The sequence below is a fragment of the Rhea pennata genome, chromosome 6 (genome assembly GCF_028389875.1).
Source record: "Rhea pennata isolate bPtePen1 chromosome 6, bPtePen1.pri, whole genome shotgun sequence".
Taxonomy (NCBI): domain Eukaryota; kingdom Metazoa; phylum Chordata; class Aves; order Rheiformes; family Rheidae; genus Rhea; species Rhea pennata.
In genome coordinates this window covers 34,990,196-35,007,784 of record NC_084668.1, presented here as the reverse complement: position 1 = coordinate 35,007,784, position 17,589 = coordinate 34,990,196, and the positions used below count along the sequence as shown (strand labels likewise).

The 17,589-nt window shown below is 50.0% G+C and overlaps 2 protein-coding genes and 1 long non-coding RNA gene across 4 annotated transcripts in view; 1 reads left to right on the top strand and 2 right to left on the bottom strand.

The window, feature by feature from the left end:
• Positions 1-11,202, top strand: part of CCNYL1 (cyclin Y like 1) — a 36,722-nt gene extending 25,520 nt beyond the window's left edge. The window contains exons 8-10 of the mRNA XM_062578338.1: positions 1,874-2,040; positions 6,482-6,644; positions 9,420-11,202. Of these exons, the coding sequence (XP_062434322.1) occupies positions 1,874-2,040; positions 6,482-6,644; positions 9,420-9,536 (447 nt within the window). The 3' untranslated portion in view covers positions 9,537-11,202. The remainder of the gene's footprint in view (positions 1-1,873; positions 2,041-6,481; positions 6,645-9,419) is intronic.
• LOC134141836 (uncharacterized) lies at positions 438-13,632 on the bottom strand. Of its 2 annotated transcripts, none has more exons than XR_009958732.1 (3): positions 13,496-13,632; positions 11,668-11,973; positions 438-592 (listed from the first exon to the last, which is right to left on the bottom strand). It is a non-coding gene; the product is annotated as an uncharacterized LOC134141836 (long non-coding RNA). The 2 variants fall into 2 exon arrangements; XR_009958731.1 differs by lacking the exon at positions 11,668-11,973 and adding an exon at positions 2,278-2,386.
• Positions 13,633-15,382: 1,750 nt separating this feature from the next.
• Positions 15,383-17,087, bottom strand: FZD5 (frizzled class receptor 5). Its single transcript, XM_062578609.1, has one exon. It carries the CDS (start codon positions 17,070-17,072, stop codon positions 15,459-15,461), a length of 1,614 nt encoding a protein of 537 aa, XP_062434593.1. The 5' UTR covers positions 17,073-17,087; the 3' UTR covers positions 15,383-15,458.
• Positions 17,088-17,589: the final 502 nt, after the last annotated feature.

Sequence of the window (17,589 nt, the reverse complement as noted above, 5' to 3'; positions counted from 1 at the left end):
CTAACCACTTGTCCAACCACACATTTGTTTGTTTCATAACATAAAAATCACTGAAGAGGACTGAAGAAAGGCAGAACAGTGGGTTACCATAAGCAGTGGGGTATACTAGGATCGGCGGCATGAACTTCTTTTATTTCTGTTGTGTAGAGGGAAATGGGAGAAGCTCCAAGCTCATAGCAACAGACCCCCTAAGGCATCTAGAATCAACACTGTAGGAAAGCCAGCAGATGGACTTTCTCATCATCATGTCCTTCAGCCACTGCCACCTTTCTTTCAAACTAGTTTTCACCAGTCAGTCTGAATCTTGGATATTTTTCCTCCAGTTCATATGGGGCTGCTTGGAACTTAAAAACAACACAATAATCTCATTAAAGTTTACTACTTGATTTGAAAAAGTGAGATGGATTTAAAACAATGAATATGATACTGATTATTTTATTTACACGAACACACACACATATACATGTATATACTTAAAAAATAAAAGAGAAAAGCAATCTATATAATCACTGCAATAGATGATCTGTTGAACTGTGCACTTTGTTGCACGCTAGACTTCAGTCTTCATTGCGGCTTCAGTCTGAAAAGCAGTCTGAAAGGAGAAAAGAGCTGTCAGCAAAAGATGCATAAGACAGTGTGGCAACTAAGCAGACTTAGCTTCAAGGACTCTTTAATAATGAAATAAGTAATTTAAAAGGCTTTTTAACTAAAGATAGTTATTAAAAAAGAGCTATGGAAACTCCGAAAGCATTTTGAGTTTTTTGCTTTTCCAAAAACGTGCAAGCAGTTTTTACAGAACAAGGTGATACCTAACCTCAAGCAAGTTAGCCAGCTTAAGTATTCACAATATCAAGGGAAATGGAATTGGTTTTCAAAGTGGATTGTACCACTAGATGGCTCTGTTATTTTACAAATGTCTCGAGTCCAGTTGAAGGCTTCCAGCAAAGCATGGGAAGAAAGTGCACGGAGATTCTGCTAACAGGCACTGACCCTGCCCTTAGGCCTGTGCAACAGCTTCTTGCACCTTCTGTGTTACCTGATGTTTCATTAGGATCTTGGTCTAGGGAATGGAACATTAAAACTAATCTATATTCAAATTTGAAAGTGCCAGTTATTTAGTAGATGGGCCATTATAGAGGTGTGAATTAGTAGAAAACGTTAGGAAAAAAAAAGTAGGAAAGGACTTTTTCAACATCTTTTGGGGTGATTTGAGATTACATGGGGGGAATGAGGAAAAGACCTTGACATATGTCTGAATTCAGTACCTTTCTGTCTAGCACTCACTGATGTAGATGAGAGTGAGGGATGACATTGTTGTAAGTGAAGAACTTGAGTCTGTTCCTTACAGGGTGAAACAGAATAGCGCAGTGAGGCCTTTCACTGTGGAATGATATAAATTAGCCCATCTTCATCACACGAGCAGAGATCACTGTGCAGGTTTTAGTATGTCCTTTTTAGCTGAAAGTGCTGAAATTTAACTGTGATAAAAAGCTAGTGTGGTACTGAATGATTAACAGTCCCAGGTACGCCCTAATGAGAACTTGTCAATGACTGAACTCTGGCAGGCTGTTTCACTGAAACAGCAGAGTTTATTGCTCAAAACTGATTCTTCAGTATCTTCACTGTATACCTTAAGGTGGTCCAGTTCATATGTTGTACTAAAAAAAAATGGAATATGTAATTTTTGCAAGTTTAAATTCTAAAGGGGAAGTAATAATCACTGAGGTTTATTTTGGCAAACTTAATGGTAAAGAGATAAAATAGTCATATTGGAGTAGCATGCTTGCTGCTCAGAACTCAGCTCCAGGTCTTAAACACACTTCTAAAACTTTTTTTTTTTTTTTTTTTTTTTTTTTTTTTAACCTTTTTGTAGGTTTATTTGGAAAGACTTTTAACCTATGCAGAGATTGACATCTGCCCTAGTAACTGGAAGAGGATAGTCCTGGGAGCTATTCTGCTGGCTTCTAAAGTCTGGGATGATCAGGCCGTGTGGAATGTGGATTATTGCCAAATATTGAAGGACATTACAGTTGAGGACATGTAAGTTGCAAGGTTTGGTTAATCTGCAGTATTTTTTAGAACTGCAGTTTACTTCATCGTGCCTTCCTGAAAAATTGTCTGTCCTCTGGTGCTACGATATATGCATGATGCCTATGCATATCTGATGTCAGGCCTCATTCCCTTATTATAACCTAGGAAATTTTAGATAATCCTGCTTTGAGACAAATCAAAATTAATATTTCTAATAACTTGGATGAGTAACTTTAGTTTTCTTACCTTTTTTTCCCCCGGCAATGAGACATGGAAGTGGCTACTTGCTTTCAACATATTTTTCATATTAGCGTAACTCTGAAGTGCCCAAGTTACAGTCTTAACAAAAATCTTTCTGAAAAAAAAAGGAAAAGTCCCCTAAATCTTTCCTTGCCTTTTCTGTTTTAGAAATTGCAAAATTGTGAGGTAAGCTGTAACTTGTGACTCGTGTATCTGCTCCCACATCAAGTTAAGGCCTAAATATTCCAGGGTCTGAATTCTTAGATGCTGCTTTTGGCAGACAAGTGTTATTTGTGTTGGTATCTGTGGTTGCATGTGGGTGCATCCGGCCACTGAAGCAATTCATTCTCTTTGGGCGAGCTCTCTAGAGTTGCCTACATGGCTGAGAACAACGTTCACAGTCTTACAGTAATACTGCTTGTTGTATGAACGGTAGTTTCTCCTGTATATTCTTGCCTCAGATGTAGATTTCAGTTTTTAAAAACCTCGAATCTGTTCCCTTTTCTTGGTGCACTCACCTGCAAGCCCTGCAGTTTCTGCAGCTTCAGAGGATATTTGTTCTTGTGGCTGCAGGCTCGTGCTCTGGGCTGGAAGAGTGTTTATGGGGAGTGCATTCGACCCGTTAGATTTTCTGCTAAATTCCAGCTCACAAAGTTCTGGCTCTGCGATCCTTGAGAATTTCAACATTGTTGTTTTAATTCTATTACTTGTTTCTGTATTTCCCTCATTATCACAGTGCTATAGATGCTAGAAGGCTAGCTTAGTATCCTGCTTTCCAGCCTCGATAAACTTTATGAAGTTTTGTGTGGTTTTGAGTTTTATCACACCATTGAGCTGTAATTAGTTTGTGTCCAGGCCTTGTAGTAAAAGACAGTACAGGAGCATGCTGAGGTGGAGGAGGTTTGTACTCAGTACTGATGAACTACTTATTTGAGATACTCTGAAACAGTCTTCCTTAGATTCAGCCTAAGGCCAATGCTTAAAATCCAGTAAGTATTTATCTAGGACTCTTTAGTAGGAGGGATATCCAGTTTTCCTTCCTTTTAAGTTTTTCTTAATAGGGGAGAGGGTATCTAAAAGTGGGGGAGTTATCTACACCAAGCCCACTTTTTATTATTCAAGGTATTTTACATTGCAAACAGCAACAGCAAACGTAGTATCTTGTTTTATACATACTCCTTTCCTGTGAGTTCTTTGTCTCCAAAAGCAAGGTTCTGCCAGCCATGCTTTCAAGAAGGCGTAATTAGTGATTTTATACAATGTACATCTTCACTGAACCTGGCTCAGAGTGCTCGTCTGTCTGAGGAACATACTTGAAGCGTTGCTGCAAATAGCTCTGAGATGGCTGAAGTGGGGTCAGCAATGCTAGGAGTGCTGGAGTATGCATCTTGCTCTTTTTGATGTCTCTTCTTATAGCCCTATTTGGGAAAAATCAAACTGATAGCACTGAAAATACCTGTAACAAGAGAGATGTTTATTCTCTATTGTCAATGGTAGGTGTCCTGAATTTGTCAGTACTTACATTTTCAAAGTACTGGTGGTGGTAGGGGAAAGAGACTGAATTTAGGCTTGTTTTTTCCCCCAATCTTAAGATGGGATTTTTCAATTTCAATCTCATTTGAAATAATTCAGGCCTTTGAATTTAGGAGTGGGCAGAGACTGTACAGCCCTATTTAACTGTGGCCCAGGAGTGTCCAGCCCTGGCCCTGCACTGCTGCAACTTTGCAGAGTTCACTGCTCCTGGGTTGAGTTACACCACCAGAATTGGGACCTTGGAAAACTGCTCAAAAAAGATACTCAGCCAAACTGTAAACCCAGTTTACAAAACTACTTTTAATTAATAATTGGCACGATAGTTAATTGCCTGCTTTAGTAGCTCTGATATGTCTTGAACTAGTCACCTGATGGTAAACAATAGCTATTTTGGATACCAGTATTACAGAGTGGAAACAATTGGCAAAGGACTTCAGATATAGTGGGATTACAGTGTTGGAGACAGCTGGTGATGCTGCCGAAAGAGAAAAGCCCAAACTCCAGCAGCTCCCCGACTACAGGTTTCTTGGCAGAACGCTGCCAGGGATCAGTCCCGGGGAGGCCCTGTCTGCCAGGACTGCTGCCAGAGCTCTGCCCTTTCCCTCAGCATACCCAGAACGACTTCACTAACCTGATGCATGCTCTTGTTCAGCCACTGCAAGCCAAGCATGGAAATTAAACGCCTCAGAAACTGGCAGAAGGGTTTATATCAGTTTTACTCACCCAGCTTCTGTGTGTGTGTGTGTGTGTGTGTGTGTGTGTGTGTGTGTGTGTGTACACAAGCCGTGGATCGTAGCCAGGCATCCCTTCCGAAGGCTGCGTACGTGCCCCTTCGCTCCCCCCACAATCGCGCACGCTCCTTACTGCCCAAAGGTGCTCGTTTCGCAGCGCCACCCCAGAGCTGCCTGTGAGCCCTGGGAGCTGCCTGGCACTTACAGAAACTACTAGCGTTAAAGTTTGTTAATGGATATGTGATGCAGGTTGTATTGTGATCAGCAGATTAGTTAAGTTGCCTTAACCTCTTCCTACTCAAGATAGGTAAAATATTCATCTTTTTTGTTTCCATCTCGAGGCATTTGTCCTTCAAGCGAAGTTAAGTTTTGTACTGAGTTTGGGTTCTTTTTTTTTACTTACTTCTAGTGGTGAAAAAATCAAAGGAAATTAAATGGACATTTGGAAGTCATCCTTTGTCAAAACTTGTTTGCTTTGATGAGAGTGAATCCATAATCACTGAAAAATTAACTGTGCAGCTGCTAATCTTAACGTGCCTGCTTGTAAGCGGACCCATGCTGTTCATTCTTTTAGCTACATATATTTGTAAATAAGGCATAGGAAACACATAGGCATTATGCTTTCCCAGGTTTAAAACCACTATTAATAGACTTGTTAATCCAACGAAGGATTGTGTTTTTACACAATTAAAATGTATTAGTGTACTCACTGCAAAAGGGGCAGTGAAGAGCATTTATTCATAGAGTAAATCAAGCTCTGATCAGCTGATCATCAAAACATTATCTGATTTACATTTCTATAGGCTTATGACCATATGAACAGGAAATTAATTTTGGCACTAGGTTCAATGGTACTCAAGTACATCACGCTAGCAACAAGCACAAAGCAGTTATTCATATTGAGACCTGCCAGCCAATACAGGACACAACCTGGATGATTCCTTGATTTGTTACCCTGCTCTGATAGATAAAACATCCATTTTAAAAGCTCCTTAGAAGCAAGAACAACCTTGGCACTGAACCTTCCAGTGTATTCATAGTTGACTTATATAGCTACTAAATTCTGTAAATACAGGTCTGTTACCAGTAGAAACATGAGTTGTTGAGAGTTAGTGCTGAACTGAACTGCTTGTTTTGGGTACCACCAGTTTCTTTTAGGCTAATTTGTAGGAGGGGAAAAAAGGTTTTTTCTTCTGTAGAACATCTCCAATGCACTTGACCACGGCACGGTAGCTGAAGCTGCCTTTTTCATGTCATGAGTCTCTTCCACTTTCCTCCAAATATTTTGCTCTCTGAAAATAGACTAGTGAGTAAAAACTGGACAGCGCCCTTTGACATTGTACTTTGTTATCCTGCCTAATGCTATTGAGGAGAAAATTCCTTCTCCCACCTAATGCTGCTTATTTATTTATTTATTGGAGATGAATCCATGTTGCTTCAAGAGGCTTTTTTCCGTGAGATAATAGCAGCAGCTCTTCATAGATCCATTTGTTGCCGTGGTGATCTGCCTGCTCCTTTTGTTAGTCCGCCTCTACTTCAATAACCCCCCTTCCTGTTATCAGCCTGGTGAAAATGTCTGCGAGTTCTTCAGAGCTAATAAACAGCATACATCACTCCTTTCATCTGATCACTATAGCGTGGGGCCGGGGAGGCCGGCGCGTGAATTGTACAGCTGCACTAATGGAACTCGGCAGAAGGAGCCTCCCCGGCCGCGGCACGAGCGCGCCGCAGCCCAGCACCCAGCGCCCGGCCCGAGGTGCCAGGCCCAGAGCTGCACCTTGGTGTGTGCGCTGCTGCACGAACAGGCTCTCCGAGCCAGTGCTGCAGCCTTCCCAGTGACTCTTTCAAAGTTACTGGTTCTGAAAATAAACTTGAGGTCTCCGCAGTATTTGCAACCAGCCAAAAAGAGTCTTTTCCTTTGTCTTCTGTCCCTTTTCTCCTCCTAGGAACGAGATGGAAAGACACTTCCTGGAGCTGCTGCAGTTTAATATCAATGTTCCTGCCAGTGTTTATGCCAAATACTACTTCGATCTTCGCTCCCTGGCAGATGACAATAACCTGAGCTTTCTTCTGGAGCCTCTTAGTAAAGAAAGAGCACAGAAACTGGAGGTAATGGTCTGAGATTGGGTGAGCAGGGGACTCCGTGTGTATGTACAGTAAGAGCATCTGTTGCTAATCATATTAAGTGGTGGTTAGAAAACCTAAAAAGCTTTCAGATTAGTGTATTACAGGCTAATTTAACCTTTTTATAACTGGCATTAGCACTTTTAAAACCATGTCTTATAGACTAAGCTAATATTCAGAGGAAAGGGCGGAAAAGAGATTATGGAAGTCTATCATCTAGCAGATCACTAAATAAAATGGTTGTTATTTGGGAACCATAGTTCAGCTAGGCTACTTAAGACTGAAAGGATTAGTGTCATACGTAATGGATTGTCTGTCCTTCCCTGCTCATAGTCTGTATTCCAAGCACCTAGAGACAGTCACACTCAGACCTTTCTAACTACTACCAGCTGAAGGTTTCCCACTGCATCTCACTGCACAGCTGCTTTTAACTGTAGCAAGAGAGCTCTTACTGCTCTCATGGTTTATTAAACTCATGGTTTAATAAACCATTTGTTTGAGGACAGCTGCAGAAATAACAGTATGTTTCATTTAACAACTTTTAGAACATTATCATCTTTCTAAAGAAATTTTGCTTTAACTTAAGCTTTTGGAATAGGCGCTTCTTAGCAATACTTCATAATGTCCAGAGGAGACTAAATACAACTTACTGCCTTCTTTTGCTAGATGGAAAAAGCTACCTGCTGTGAGTCCCCACAGCATTCTTTCTTTGGTGTGAAGGCTCATTTAAAACCACCTTAACTTTTGCAGCATCAGTCTCTCTCTCTCTCTCTCTCTCTTCCTAGTTGCTGGATATGTGTAAGACATTTTGAAAATAAATATCTATTTATTTTACCTGGGTTCCCAGGCAAAATTTCATGTTGGATCAATGCAACCTTTCATCTGTCCAGGTTTAATTGATGACCATGCATGTTGTTTTGTTGACCTTTCAACAAAGCCGTTAATGCAGCCCTTATGTACACTGATACCGCAGCCCCCTTCAAAGAGGGGTGGGCTGCAGTATTCTTGGCTTACATTGTTCTATTGTGTCCCCCCAATAATTCTGCCAAGTGCCAGGTTTTTTTTTATTTGGTCCCATAAGTGGTTGAACTTACTTTGGAAATAAGCGTGTTCTCTCCTGGTCCTTTGGAATGCTAGGTATGATATGCCTATGAATTCCTCTATTTAAAGTTAAGCAATGCAACTCTTCTGCTTTGTCTCACCCTTGTTACTTGCACTTTAAGCTAACACTGTCACTAATTGTAAATGTGGTTGTAGGGCAGTTCATATTCCACAGGAAATTGTTTACTGAACTGCTCAGTGCCCAGGCATAAGTGAATGTTTTACAGATCGTGAGCCTGTTTTGTTTCTTCTTTGCTAGTATTTGGGGGTCTGGTATTTAAAAAAAAAAAAACAAGTACTTCTTTTCAGTGCAGCATATGGTTTGCCATAACATACTTACTAATGCATGTATGTATGTAGGGCATTTCGGTTTTAATTTTAAAACGTGATGATAAATATTCAAACTATTTGCTTAACTTTTTTTTTTAATCCTGCCTTTGGGTTTAGAAGCAGAGGAGCAGTTAGTTGATAGGAGCCTGTGTGAAAGAGTGAATTAGTATTCCAGGGATTGAAAACTGATTTACACCATATGGGGGACTGGGGCTAAATATGTCAACACAGGTTGCGCTATGATTGATGTGCTAGCATTAAAACAGGATGGAGAGTCTGTCTGGTCTTGCACCAGGAGCTCATGCAGCCAGTGTCTCAAAGAATGCCACTCTTGAGCCAAATGCATGCCTCCAGAAGGTCGACAGAAATAAATGTAAATAATTATTTTAAAATACACTTAGGAGTTTATTCATGCTCAGAGTGCTTTTCACCTTTTGAACTTCAAGCACACTGGGCTGTGCTGAATGGGTGCTGCCTTAAAGGGAAGGTGGAGGCTTGTAGCTGACTGCAGGACTCTGAAAGTTCATCTGGTGATAGATGGTAAATTATTAATGGAAGTAAATGTTCAGAACTGAAATTTAGTTCAGCCTCCTCGTACTGATATCCTTGTTTATTTGCATTGATAGTGCTTGGAGGCTCCAATGAGAAATAGGCCTTGTAGGTGAGAACTCGGAGTATTTTCTGGACAGTCACGTGTCCTTAGGATTTAAATAGTAAGGCTTGATAGTAGAATAGCTGCACCAGAGCAAATGCTGCTTGACCAGCTGAATAAGCAGAGCTGGAGCAAGCAAAGTGGCTGAAAAAGCAGTTCAGTACTAAGCTGTGCACGTGTGCAGCTGCTCAGTAGCGGTCTTAAAGCATCAGGGCTAGTGGCGTGCCACGGAGCGAGGGGCTGTGCTCCCCCCTCAGGCCTCTTCAGGGACCGGTGGCACGAGCAGGCTGGGGCAAAGTGACGGCAAAGCAGAGGCCCAGCAGCCCTTCATTTGCTAATGTAACTAACTGGTATGAATTTGTAAGTGGATCTAGGTAGTGAGAATGGTGCAAGAATGAAGATACTCAGGTACAGAAATCACTATGCTTTTTAGTGACGTCTTCACTTCTGACATACAGGATTCCTGCTAACAGGGGAAGAGAACTCTTAATAATTTCTTCCCTCCAAGTCATGCCTACTTACTGTCATTCTAGGGAGAAAGCTAGTAGCATCCCCAAAAGGTGCAGGGCCTGAAGTGCCTGCCCTCCTGGTTACTACACTGGTAAAAGCTGCCTTGAAACGTTGAGATCCTTCTAATGTGCATATTTTTCTTTTCCATATCTGAACCTGATTTCCAGGCTATCTCCCGGTTGTGTGAAGATAAATACAAAGACTTGTCAAAAGCTGCTATGAGACGATCTTTCAGTGCTGATAATTTAGTTGGTATCCGCCGTTCTAATGCCATCCTCTCCTGAGGCGAGCGAAAGGTGCAGCACCACGAACCAGCATCCCTAAGAACCGGAGGAATACCACCACTCCATGCACACAAGCCAGCGGTGATGGTGTCTTCCAGCAAGAGGAGGCGAGGAGGGGTAAAACTAGCCAAGGGAGCCCAGAGCTTAAGGAGCATTCTCAGTGCAAAAGATGAGACCTTTGTCAAATCAAACTCTCTTCCTTTAAATGTATCCAGAGGTGCAAAAACAAACTTTTCTCAATCTCTCCCCCACAGATGTTTGCTTACTATGTAGGCCTATAGCTGTGAACTCTTGAGGTTTTTAATAATGCGTAGTTTTAAATTTTAGAATTTAAACACTAACAACCTGACTATAGTTACAATGTTCTTCCCTCCTCTCCCCTGTCATCCAGAATCTCACTGCGTTTGTCTTTCAGGTCAATGCAGTGTTAACAAAAACAAAACAAAACATGGGACTCTTAACAAATTATAAAGCCACTCTGGAGCTGAAAAACTGTAGCATAGACAAGTGTTGACGGCTTTTCCCTGGTTTGGCTACTAAAAGCTGCTATTATTGGTGATCTGTTCATAACCAAGAAGCTGCCTAACAGGAAGGAATCCTAACTCTGCACCAACGACTTACTCCAGTAGAGATTGTCAAAAGACTTTGAATGTTTTGAGTGGGAGCAGAGAAATGGTTTTTACATATTGTTAAAATATATAGGGTCCATGCTGCATTTCTTGTGAATTATGGTGCTTCTCTCATTTTCTGATACTTACTATTGCTCTGGAAGAGATGCAAGCTGTATATTTTTCTGAGGCATTGAATGAGAAAGTTGGTCTGGAAACATCATCACCATCTCAAACCGTGTAGCAATCCAGCAATGAATGGCATGTGTGCAGCACTGCTTCTCGAGCTCTCTGCAGATCTCTTGTGCTATATCCAGTGGAGTTCCTAAAGCTGATATTGTGCATCCATCTGGCTCTTCTTGAGTTTTTTTTTATTTTTTCTAGGAGGGATTTACATTCATAATGAGAGAGTAATGAGTTTGAGAATCCTGACCTACCTTACAGGGTAGATTGAGAAATCTTGTGTTCAATTGAGAGTTATCAAAAATATTTCCATAAAACTCAAATTTTCTTTCTTTTTTAAGAAGTGAATTTTACCTTTTGCAACTACTCTTCTTGAGGCTTGGGTTTTGTTCTTTCTGAGACTTTGGAATGGAGCTTACTGTAAGGCTCTGAAACTGAACTCTAAACAGGATAAGTAAGTATTATTAGACTCTTCCTGTTACAAGTCTTTGTAATATCTTCCCCTCTTGGAGTCAAACAGATTCTAGGTAGTTCATCCTAGGAGCAGATCTCACTCGAAACGGCACAGTTGTTGTGCACTTCCTCTTCCAGCCAAGGTCCAGAAACGTGCACAGAGTATCATCAAGTCCATATGCCTTTGAGCGGGAGGGCGCCCGGGTGTGTAACCCAGCGTGGCTGCACTCAACTGTTCAAATGATGCATATAGTATTTTATGGTATGCAAATATGCCAGCCCCTGGCTCTCAAATCCACGGAACATGGCGCTTCAGGTATTGATCACAATTCAATTTTGAAAATAATGCTACATCTTCAGGTGGTTTTTCCTTTCTCATGTTTGTATTAAAAGAAAAGCTAATAAACTCTATTTTAAATAAAGGTAAAGGCGCAGCGTGTATTCTGTAGCAGTGCGACCATCTTGGGCGTGGAGCTTGTTTGGCAAAGGTGAGCCGCTCGGTCCGCAGCGCCGGGCAGGGCGCAGGCCCTCCGAGCCTTAGGGAGCTGCTTTGCAGGTCCCGCGCGCTCTGCGGACTTAGAATTTGACCCAAGCAAGTAAGTAATTGCTCACGGTGTCTCTGCACTTACTTACATGGCCTGCAGGTAGGGCCAGTCTTGCTGGCGGTGATTTGCCTTCTTTTAGTGGGCCTTGAGGCCCCTTGGACTGGCAGTAACAAGTGACCAGCTCCTAGGCTGACTCATGCTCTGAGAGCAGAGAAGCCTCAGCTCTGCCAGGTGCCGTTGGCACCGTGGGGCCGGGCCGGACGTGCTCTGCGGCTGCCCGACGTGCAGCGGCCGCAGGTGCAGCACCAAGGTGCTCAGCAGCCCCTTGTGTCACTCACTCACCTGTGTTTTTTTGCCAAACGTGATGGCGGCTCTGCTGCTAACCCGACTGGCAGGTGCAGGACGACGCACGCCGACGGCTGCTGGCAACGCAGCCTCCCAGAGACAGCGGCTGAGAGCTGTGGGCTGCGGCCCTAACTGGCATCAGGTTTACTGGAGTGTAACCCAGAGCAGTAGCTAGATAGGAGTGTTGATCTGCAGGGCACCACCACAACGTTACTTCTTAAGGGAGGAAAACGGGCGATCCCCTTGCTCGGGAGAAGCCCTGCACGCCCATTTAGCTGGCTGCGCCCTTCCTCTCCCCTCCACCTCCAAAAAAAAACCAAAAATTAGAACCAGGAAGACTCAGCTAGTGGACATCTCAGGTTAAACAATAACAAGTAAAACACAGAGGTTCCCCTTTGAAGGGAAGAACAGGGGTGGTGTTCCTGAGGGCACTGGATTTAGATCGTTCTGCTGGAACCACCTGAAGGGGTGGAAGAGTTCCCCCCCCCCACTACTCTTTCTTTCTTTATAGGCTGACAACTTTTTTTTTTCTTATTATTATTTTAAAGGCAAGAGGAAAATTAGAATCCTAGTTAGCATACTAGAATTAAAGAAACCGTTACCGTCCTTGCTGCTCCCAGGCCGGAGCAGCAGCCTTGCGGACGGCGCCCTCCGCTCACTCTGCCCAAGCGCCCAACGGCATTTCAGGTGCGCCGGGCGCCCCCCGGCCCACACGCTGCCGGGGGTGGGGGCCGGACTCCGAGGCTGCCAGGCCGCTTGCTGCAGCTGTGCTAGCTGCTCTGGGGCCCACAGGGACACCGGCGGCACCAGCCACCCTAAGCTGCGCAGCGCGCGGCAGCCCTCAGCGCAGGCCAGCGAGGCGCTGCCGCGCGTCTGGGCCGCCGTGGCGCCCCGGGTTCGGCCGGCCTGTCCCTCTGCGTACGGCAGCGGGTATTTTGTCGCTAAGGGCATTTTACACGAGAACTACTTCAGGGTGGGTTTGGCAGCCGAGCGGCCGGGCACTTCAGCCGTGGGATAAATGTCAAGACCAGCTCTTCTGGGTAAGAATACAGGCGTCAAGAACTAGCCGAGCAAGCGGCCGAGGCCACGAGCGCAATCGCGGCAAGCGCTCTCACACACAGTTGCCAGAGGCGTGTGCGCAGTTGCCTCGGTCGGAGGTTGGCACGGGCAGCTGCTGCCCCCTCCCACAGCTCGATACTGCAAGTGCCACTGCTTGGGACTGACTTTCCCTAACACAGTGCGGGAAAAGGCGCCGTGGCACCGAGGGGCGCGACGGCACGCGCTGGGTTCCAGGCTGCTGCGCCCGGGCACCTGCGCTCCTGCCCCGGGTCTCGTGGGCGGGCGTCACCTGGGGCACAGCACGGGCCCGCTGCCCGCCGAGGACACGCAGCCGGCGACCCGCAGCACCCGCCCCGGCTCACGGCGCTCTGCCCGGCAGCGGCGCTGCCAGCTCCCACCGGCTGCGAGCGCCTGCCGCTCGCCAGCGGGCGCCGGGGCCGCCCCGCGCACGCTGGGCTCGGCTGCTGCCCGCTTCGCCCGCGCTGGAGTGCGGCAGGGCAGCGCCTGGTGCGGAGGAAGCGTGAGTCAGGCCGGGCCGCCCGCTCCGACCGACCGCATTATCGCTGGGCGCAGGAATGCTGCTTCCAGGTAAGCGATCCTATCCGGTGGGACCCGGTGTGTGCCTACACACCTAGCGATAGCAGAGTCCTGCACCATTAGTCACCGCCGAGCCAGCCTTAACCCCTCGCGCGCCTTCCCCGAAACGGGCGCGCGAGCGCACAGCAGATGGCAACACGGACACTTAAACCGGAGGGCAACTTCCTACCTGACGCGGAGCTGTCATCTGCTCGGCCTGGCACGTATCAAAGGGCAGCTCCGGGCCCGAGCGCAGCGCAGGGCGAGGACCTGAGACTGCAAAATGCCAATAAAAGTTGATAGTTAATCCTCCTCTGCCAGCGAGGGCAGCCTTGAACTGTCAAGGAACCGGCCCACAGCGCCTACGGCAGCCTCGGCGCGGCCGCACGCGTCTGCAACCCCCCCGGCCGCCGCGGGCTCCGGTGCGTCCCGGCAGCACGGCTGCAGCTGCACGAGCCCCACGCAGAGGCAGAGCTGTGCCAGGTTAACACACATGTACCGAGAGATCCCGGCACCACGCAAGCCCCACATGGTGGGGGGAGCCCTGCACGCTCCCCTCTCCCCCCCCCCCCAAGTTTTTATTGCAATTACTCATCTCATATAAGCAGGAGCAAAGAACACAACACACCTTTTTTTTTTTCTCCTCATAAATAACTAATCTCTATACTTCTCTTTGAATAAAATTTCTTCAGCTTTTCACAAAATATAATACAGTTATTTAAACAAAGTCAAACAGCATCAGGAACCAAAGAGGCAAAAGAATGACATGTAATTTGTCCACAGTACACAGGGCACCAAACAGCAGCTCCTGTCCCACCGGCTGTAAATCGGCGCTCAGAAGCCAGGCTCAAGTACAAGTTGATTGTATCAACCTACCATTAGATCAAAGCTGAACATGATCCTGTATTTTTCAATAGGCAACAGTTAATCTTGGATTAAAAAAAGTAAAATAAAAGCTTTACACAGTCAGTTACACTTAAAAAAAAATCCTTTCAACGTGGTTTTGTTCACTGTATTGCATGACGTGTTTAGCTGTATCTGCAAAAGGCACTATAGAAAGAGACGAGTCCGGCGAGGCGTCATTTAGACCAGTTTGGAGTTATTTAATGCCCTGGATTACAACGTGAGACTACCCACAGCGCATCTGCGCCTGCACTGCCTCACCGACGAGCACGCACCTGCCCCAAACCCGTACCAGCGGTCCCTACAGCTCCTGTATATACAAGCCAGGCTATAGTACAGCTATGTACAGTCTGTAACAGAACGTGGTGCAATCCTGCCCGGGACGGAGCACCGCAGCCAGCCCTGCCGCCAGGGCGCGGGGACGCGCAGCTGGGAGCTGCGGAGGGAACCGCGTCCCTGCCCTGCCGGCAGACCTGCCCGGGACGGCGCGGGACGCTCGCGCGACGCCCGACACCCCTCGCCCCCCAGGCTTCGGTTCTAACGCGGCGCCGGGAGCGAGCGCGGCTCCTCGCGGCCCCTCGCGGCCCGGCCGGCAGCCACTCCTGAAACGGGGCAGAAGCTCCCGGGGGGCTGCAGGGGCGAGCACCGTCGGGGGGCGGGGGAGCCTCAGGTGCTCCCAGGCAGCCCCCAGCCGCGGCCGAGCCCCCCGGCTGCCGTTGCCCGGACTCGGCCCGGGCCCCGCCGCGTCCTGCCCCACGCAGCCCTGCGGCCGGTCGCCTCGCAGCAGCTCAGCACTGCGCGCCGCCGCCGGAGCCCGGGGAAGCGAGAAAGGCTGGTGGCGCGGGAGCTCTGCTCGGCGTCCCGGGGGCGGCTGCACGCTCCGGCGGGCGCGCGCAGCGAGCGCCGTCGAAGGCGGCGGGCCGCCAGACCCAGCTGATCTCCAGCAAACCCCAGCGCCCGCGTAGGAAATGCCCCCGGGCGCGCGGGCGCTTCCCGGTTCGGGAAGAGCCTCCCCCGGGAACGCCGCGGCCCCCGCACAGCCCCGGCGCCCCACGGAGCCGATGCCGCGCACCGGACCCACGGTGGGATCGCGCCCGGCCCCGCTCAGCTCCCCCCGGCTCGGCCGATGGGCTCCGGCGCGCTCCCAGCTCCGGACACAGGGCCCCACGGCCACCTCCTGCTCCCCGGCGCGGGGCCCCTCCAGCCCTCCCCTGCCGGCACCAGCGGGGGGGCTGACAGCGCTCCCCCCATCACACGTGGGACAACGGGACCTGCTTGTGGTAGGGGGCCAGGCTGGGCAGCGCCGTCCTGCCGGCCAGCGCCGGGCTCGCCTCGCCGCACACCGAGGCGCCCGCGGGCTTCCTGCCCCGGCAGCAGCGGGCCGTGAAGCGCCTCCAGGACTCCAGGGTCTTGCCGGACCAGATCCAGACACCCGAGGTGATGCCCACCACAAGGCACATGAAGTACTTGAGCATGAAGATGGCGTAGTCGGGCTTGGGGCGGTGGGGGTCGCCCGGGCAAGAGCAGTTCTGCGCCCGCTCCCAGGCCTCCCGGTTGTGCTGCTCGTAGATGTAGCAGGCAATGACGATGGTGGCCGGCACGGTGTAGAGCACAGTGAAGATGCCAATGCGGATCATCAGCTTCTCCAGCTTGTCCGTCTTGGTGCCGCCCTGCTTGATCACGCTGCGGATGCGAAACAGCGAGACGAAGCCGGCCAGCAGGAAGAGGCTGCCGGTGAAGAGATAAACCACCAGCGGCGCCAGCACGAAGCCCCGCAGGTTCTCCAGGCTCTGGTTGCCCACGTAGCAAACCCCAGCCACCGGGTCACCGTCCACAGAGCTGAGGGCCAGTACAGCGATGGACTTGGCGCTGGGGATGAGCCAGGCGGCCAGGTGGAAGTACTGCGCGTAGCTGGCAATGGCCTCGTTGCCCCACTTCATACCAGCAGCCAGGAACCAGGTGAGGGAGAGGATGACCCACCAGATGGAGCTGGCCATGCCAAAGAAGTAGAGGAGGAGGAAGACCACAGTGCACAGCGCGGGGCCCGTGGTCTCGTAGTGGACGTGATGGTGCTCGGGGTTGCAGGCCACACTGGCGTGCCCTGCCACCAGCCGCACGATGTAGCCCAAGGAGACGAAGAGGTAGCACGCAGAGAGGAAGATGATGGGGCGCTCGGGGTACTTGAAGCGCTCCATGTCGATGAGGAAGGTGGCCACAGTGGTAGAGGTGGAGAGGAAGCAGAGGATGGACCAGAGGCCAATCCAGAAGGTGGCAAAGGTCTTCTCGTCCTGGGTGAAGTAGGGCTGGTAGCAGGGGATGGCGCAGTTGGGCACCTGCCCCGTGCGGATGCGGTTGTAGAGCGGATGCGACTCCTTGAAGATGGGCACCAGGGGTGCCCTGCACTTGCACGCCCGGCCGCAGTCCGGTCCCGACGGGCGCTGCCCGCTCAGCGGCGTCAGGTTTTTGCCTGTGTCCTTGGCAGGGCGCGTGGGCTTCCCGGCGAGAGGCGGTGAGGTGGTGGCCTCCGTGCGGTTGTAGCCCATGCACAGCACCTCCGAGTCGCCCAGCACAGGCAGGCGGTCGCAGCTCATGCGCTCAGGCCAGGCAAAGCCGTACTGCTGCATGATGGGCGAGCAGCCGGCCTTGGCCCGCTCGCAGACGGAGCGGCAGGGCGGCAGCGGCTTGGCGTAGTCTGGCAGGCAGATGGGGGTGTACATGCTGCAGAGGAAGAAGCGCAGGTCTGGCGAGCACTGGATCTCCACCAGCGGCCAGAACTGGTGCACCTCCAGCCCGGCCTCGTCCTGCGTGTCGTGGTTGAACTGGTTGGGCATGTAGGTCAGGTTGTAGCCGATGCCCTTGCACATGGGCACCGTGATCTCCTGGCAGGCCGGCGCCTTGGAGCCGGCGCGCCCGGCCGCCGGCAGCCCCAGCAGCAGCGGCAGCCCCAGCAGCAGCAGCGCCGGCACCGGCAGCCCCGCGCCGCCGGGGCCGCCCATGGCAGCCCCCGCGCGCCCGCCCTACCGCCGCATGCCGCCCGCCCCGCGCCCGGACACCTGCCGCCGCCCGCCGGCGCCGGGACGGGGAGCGGCGCCGAGAGCGGGACCGGGACCGGGAGCGGGAGCGGGAGCGGGACCGGCCCCGCCAGCGCCGCCGCCGCCGCCACCTGCGCTCTGGGGCGGGCGGGCGCCCCCGCGCCGCCCCGCGCCGCCGCCCCGCCCCGGCCCCGCCCCCGGCCGCCGGGCCCCGCCCCCCGGCCCCGCCCCCGGCCCCGCCCCGCCACGGCGGGCCCGGCCCGCAGCGGGGCACCGCCGGGGAGAGCGGGGCACGGAGGGAGAGAGGCAAAGAAAAGGGAAAGAAAAAAGGGGGGGGGGGAAGGAAGGG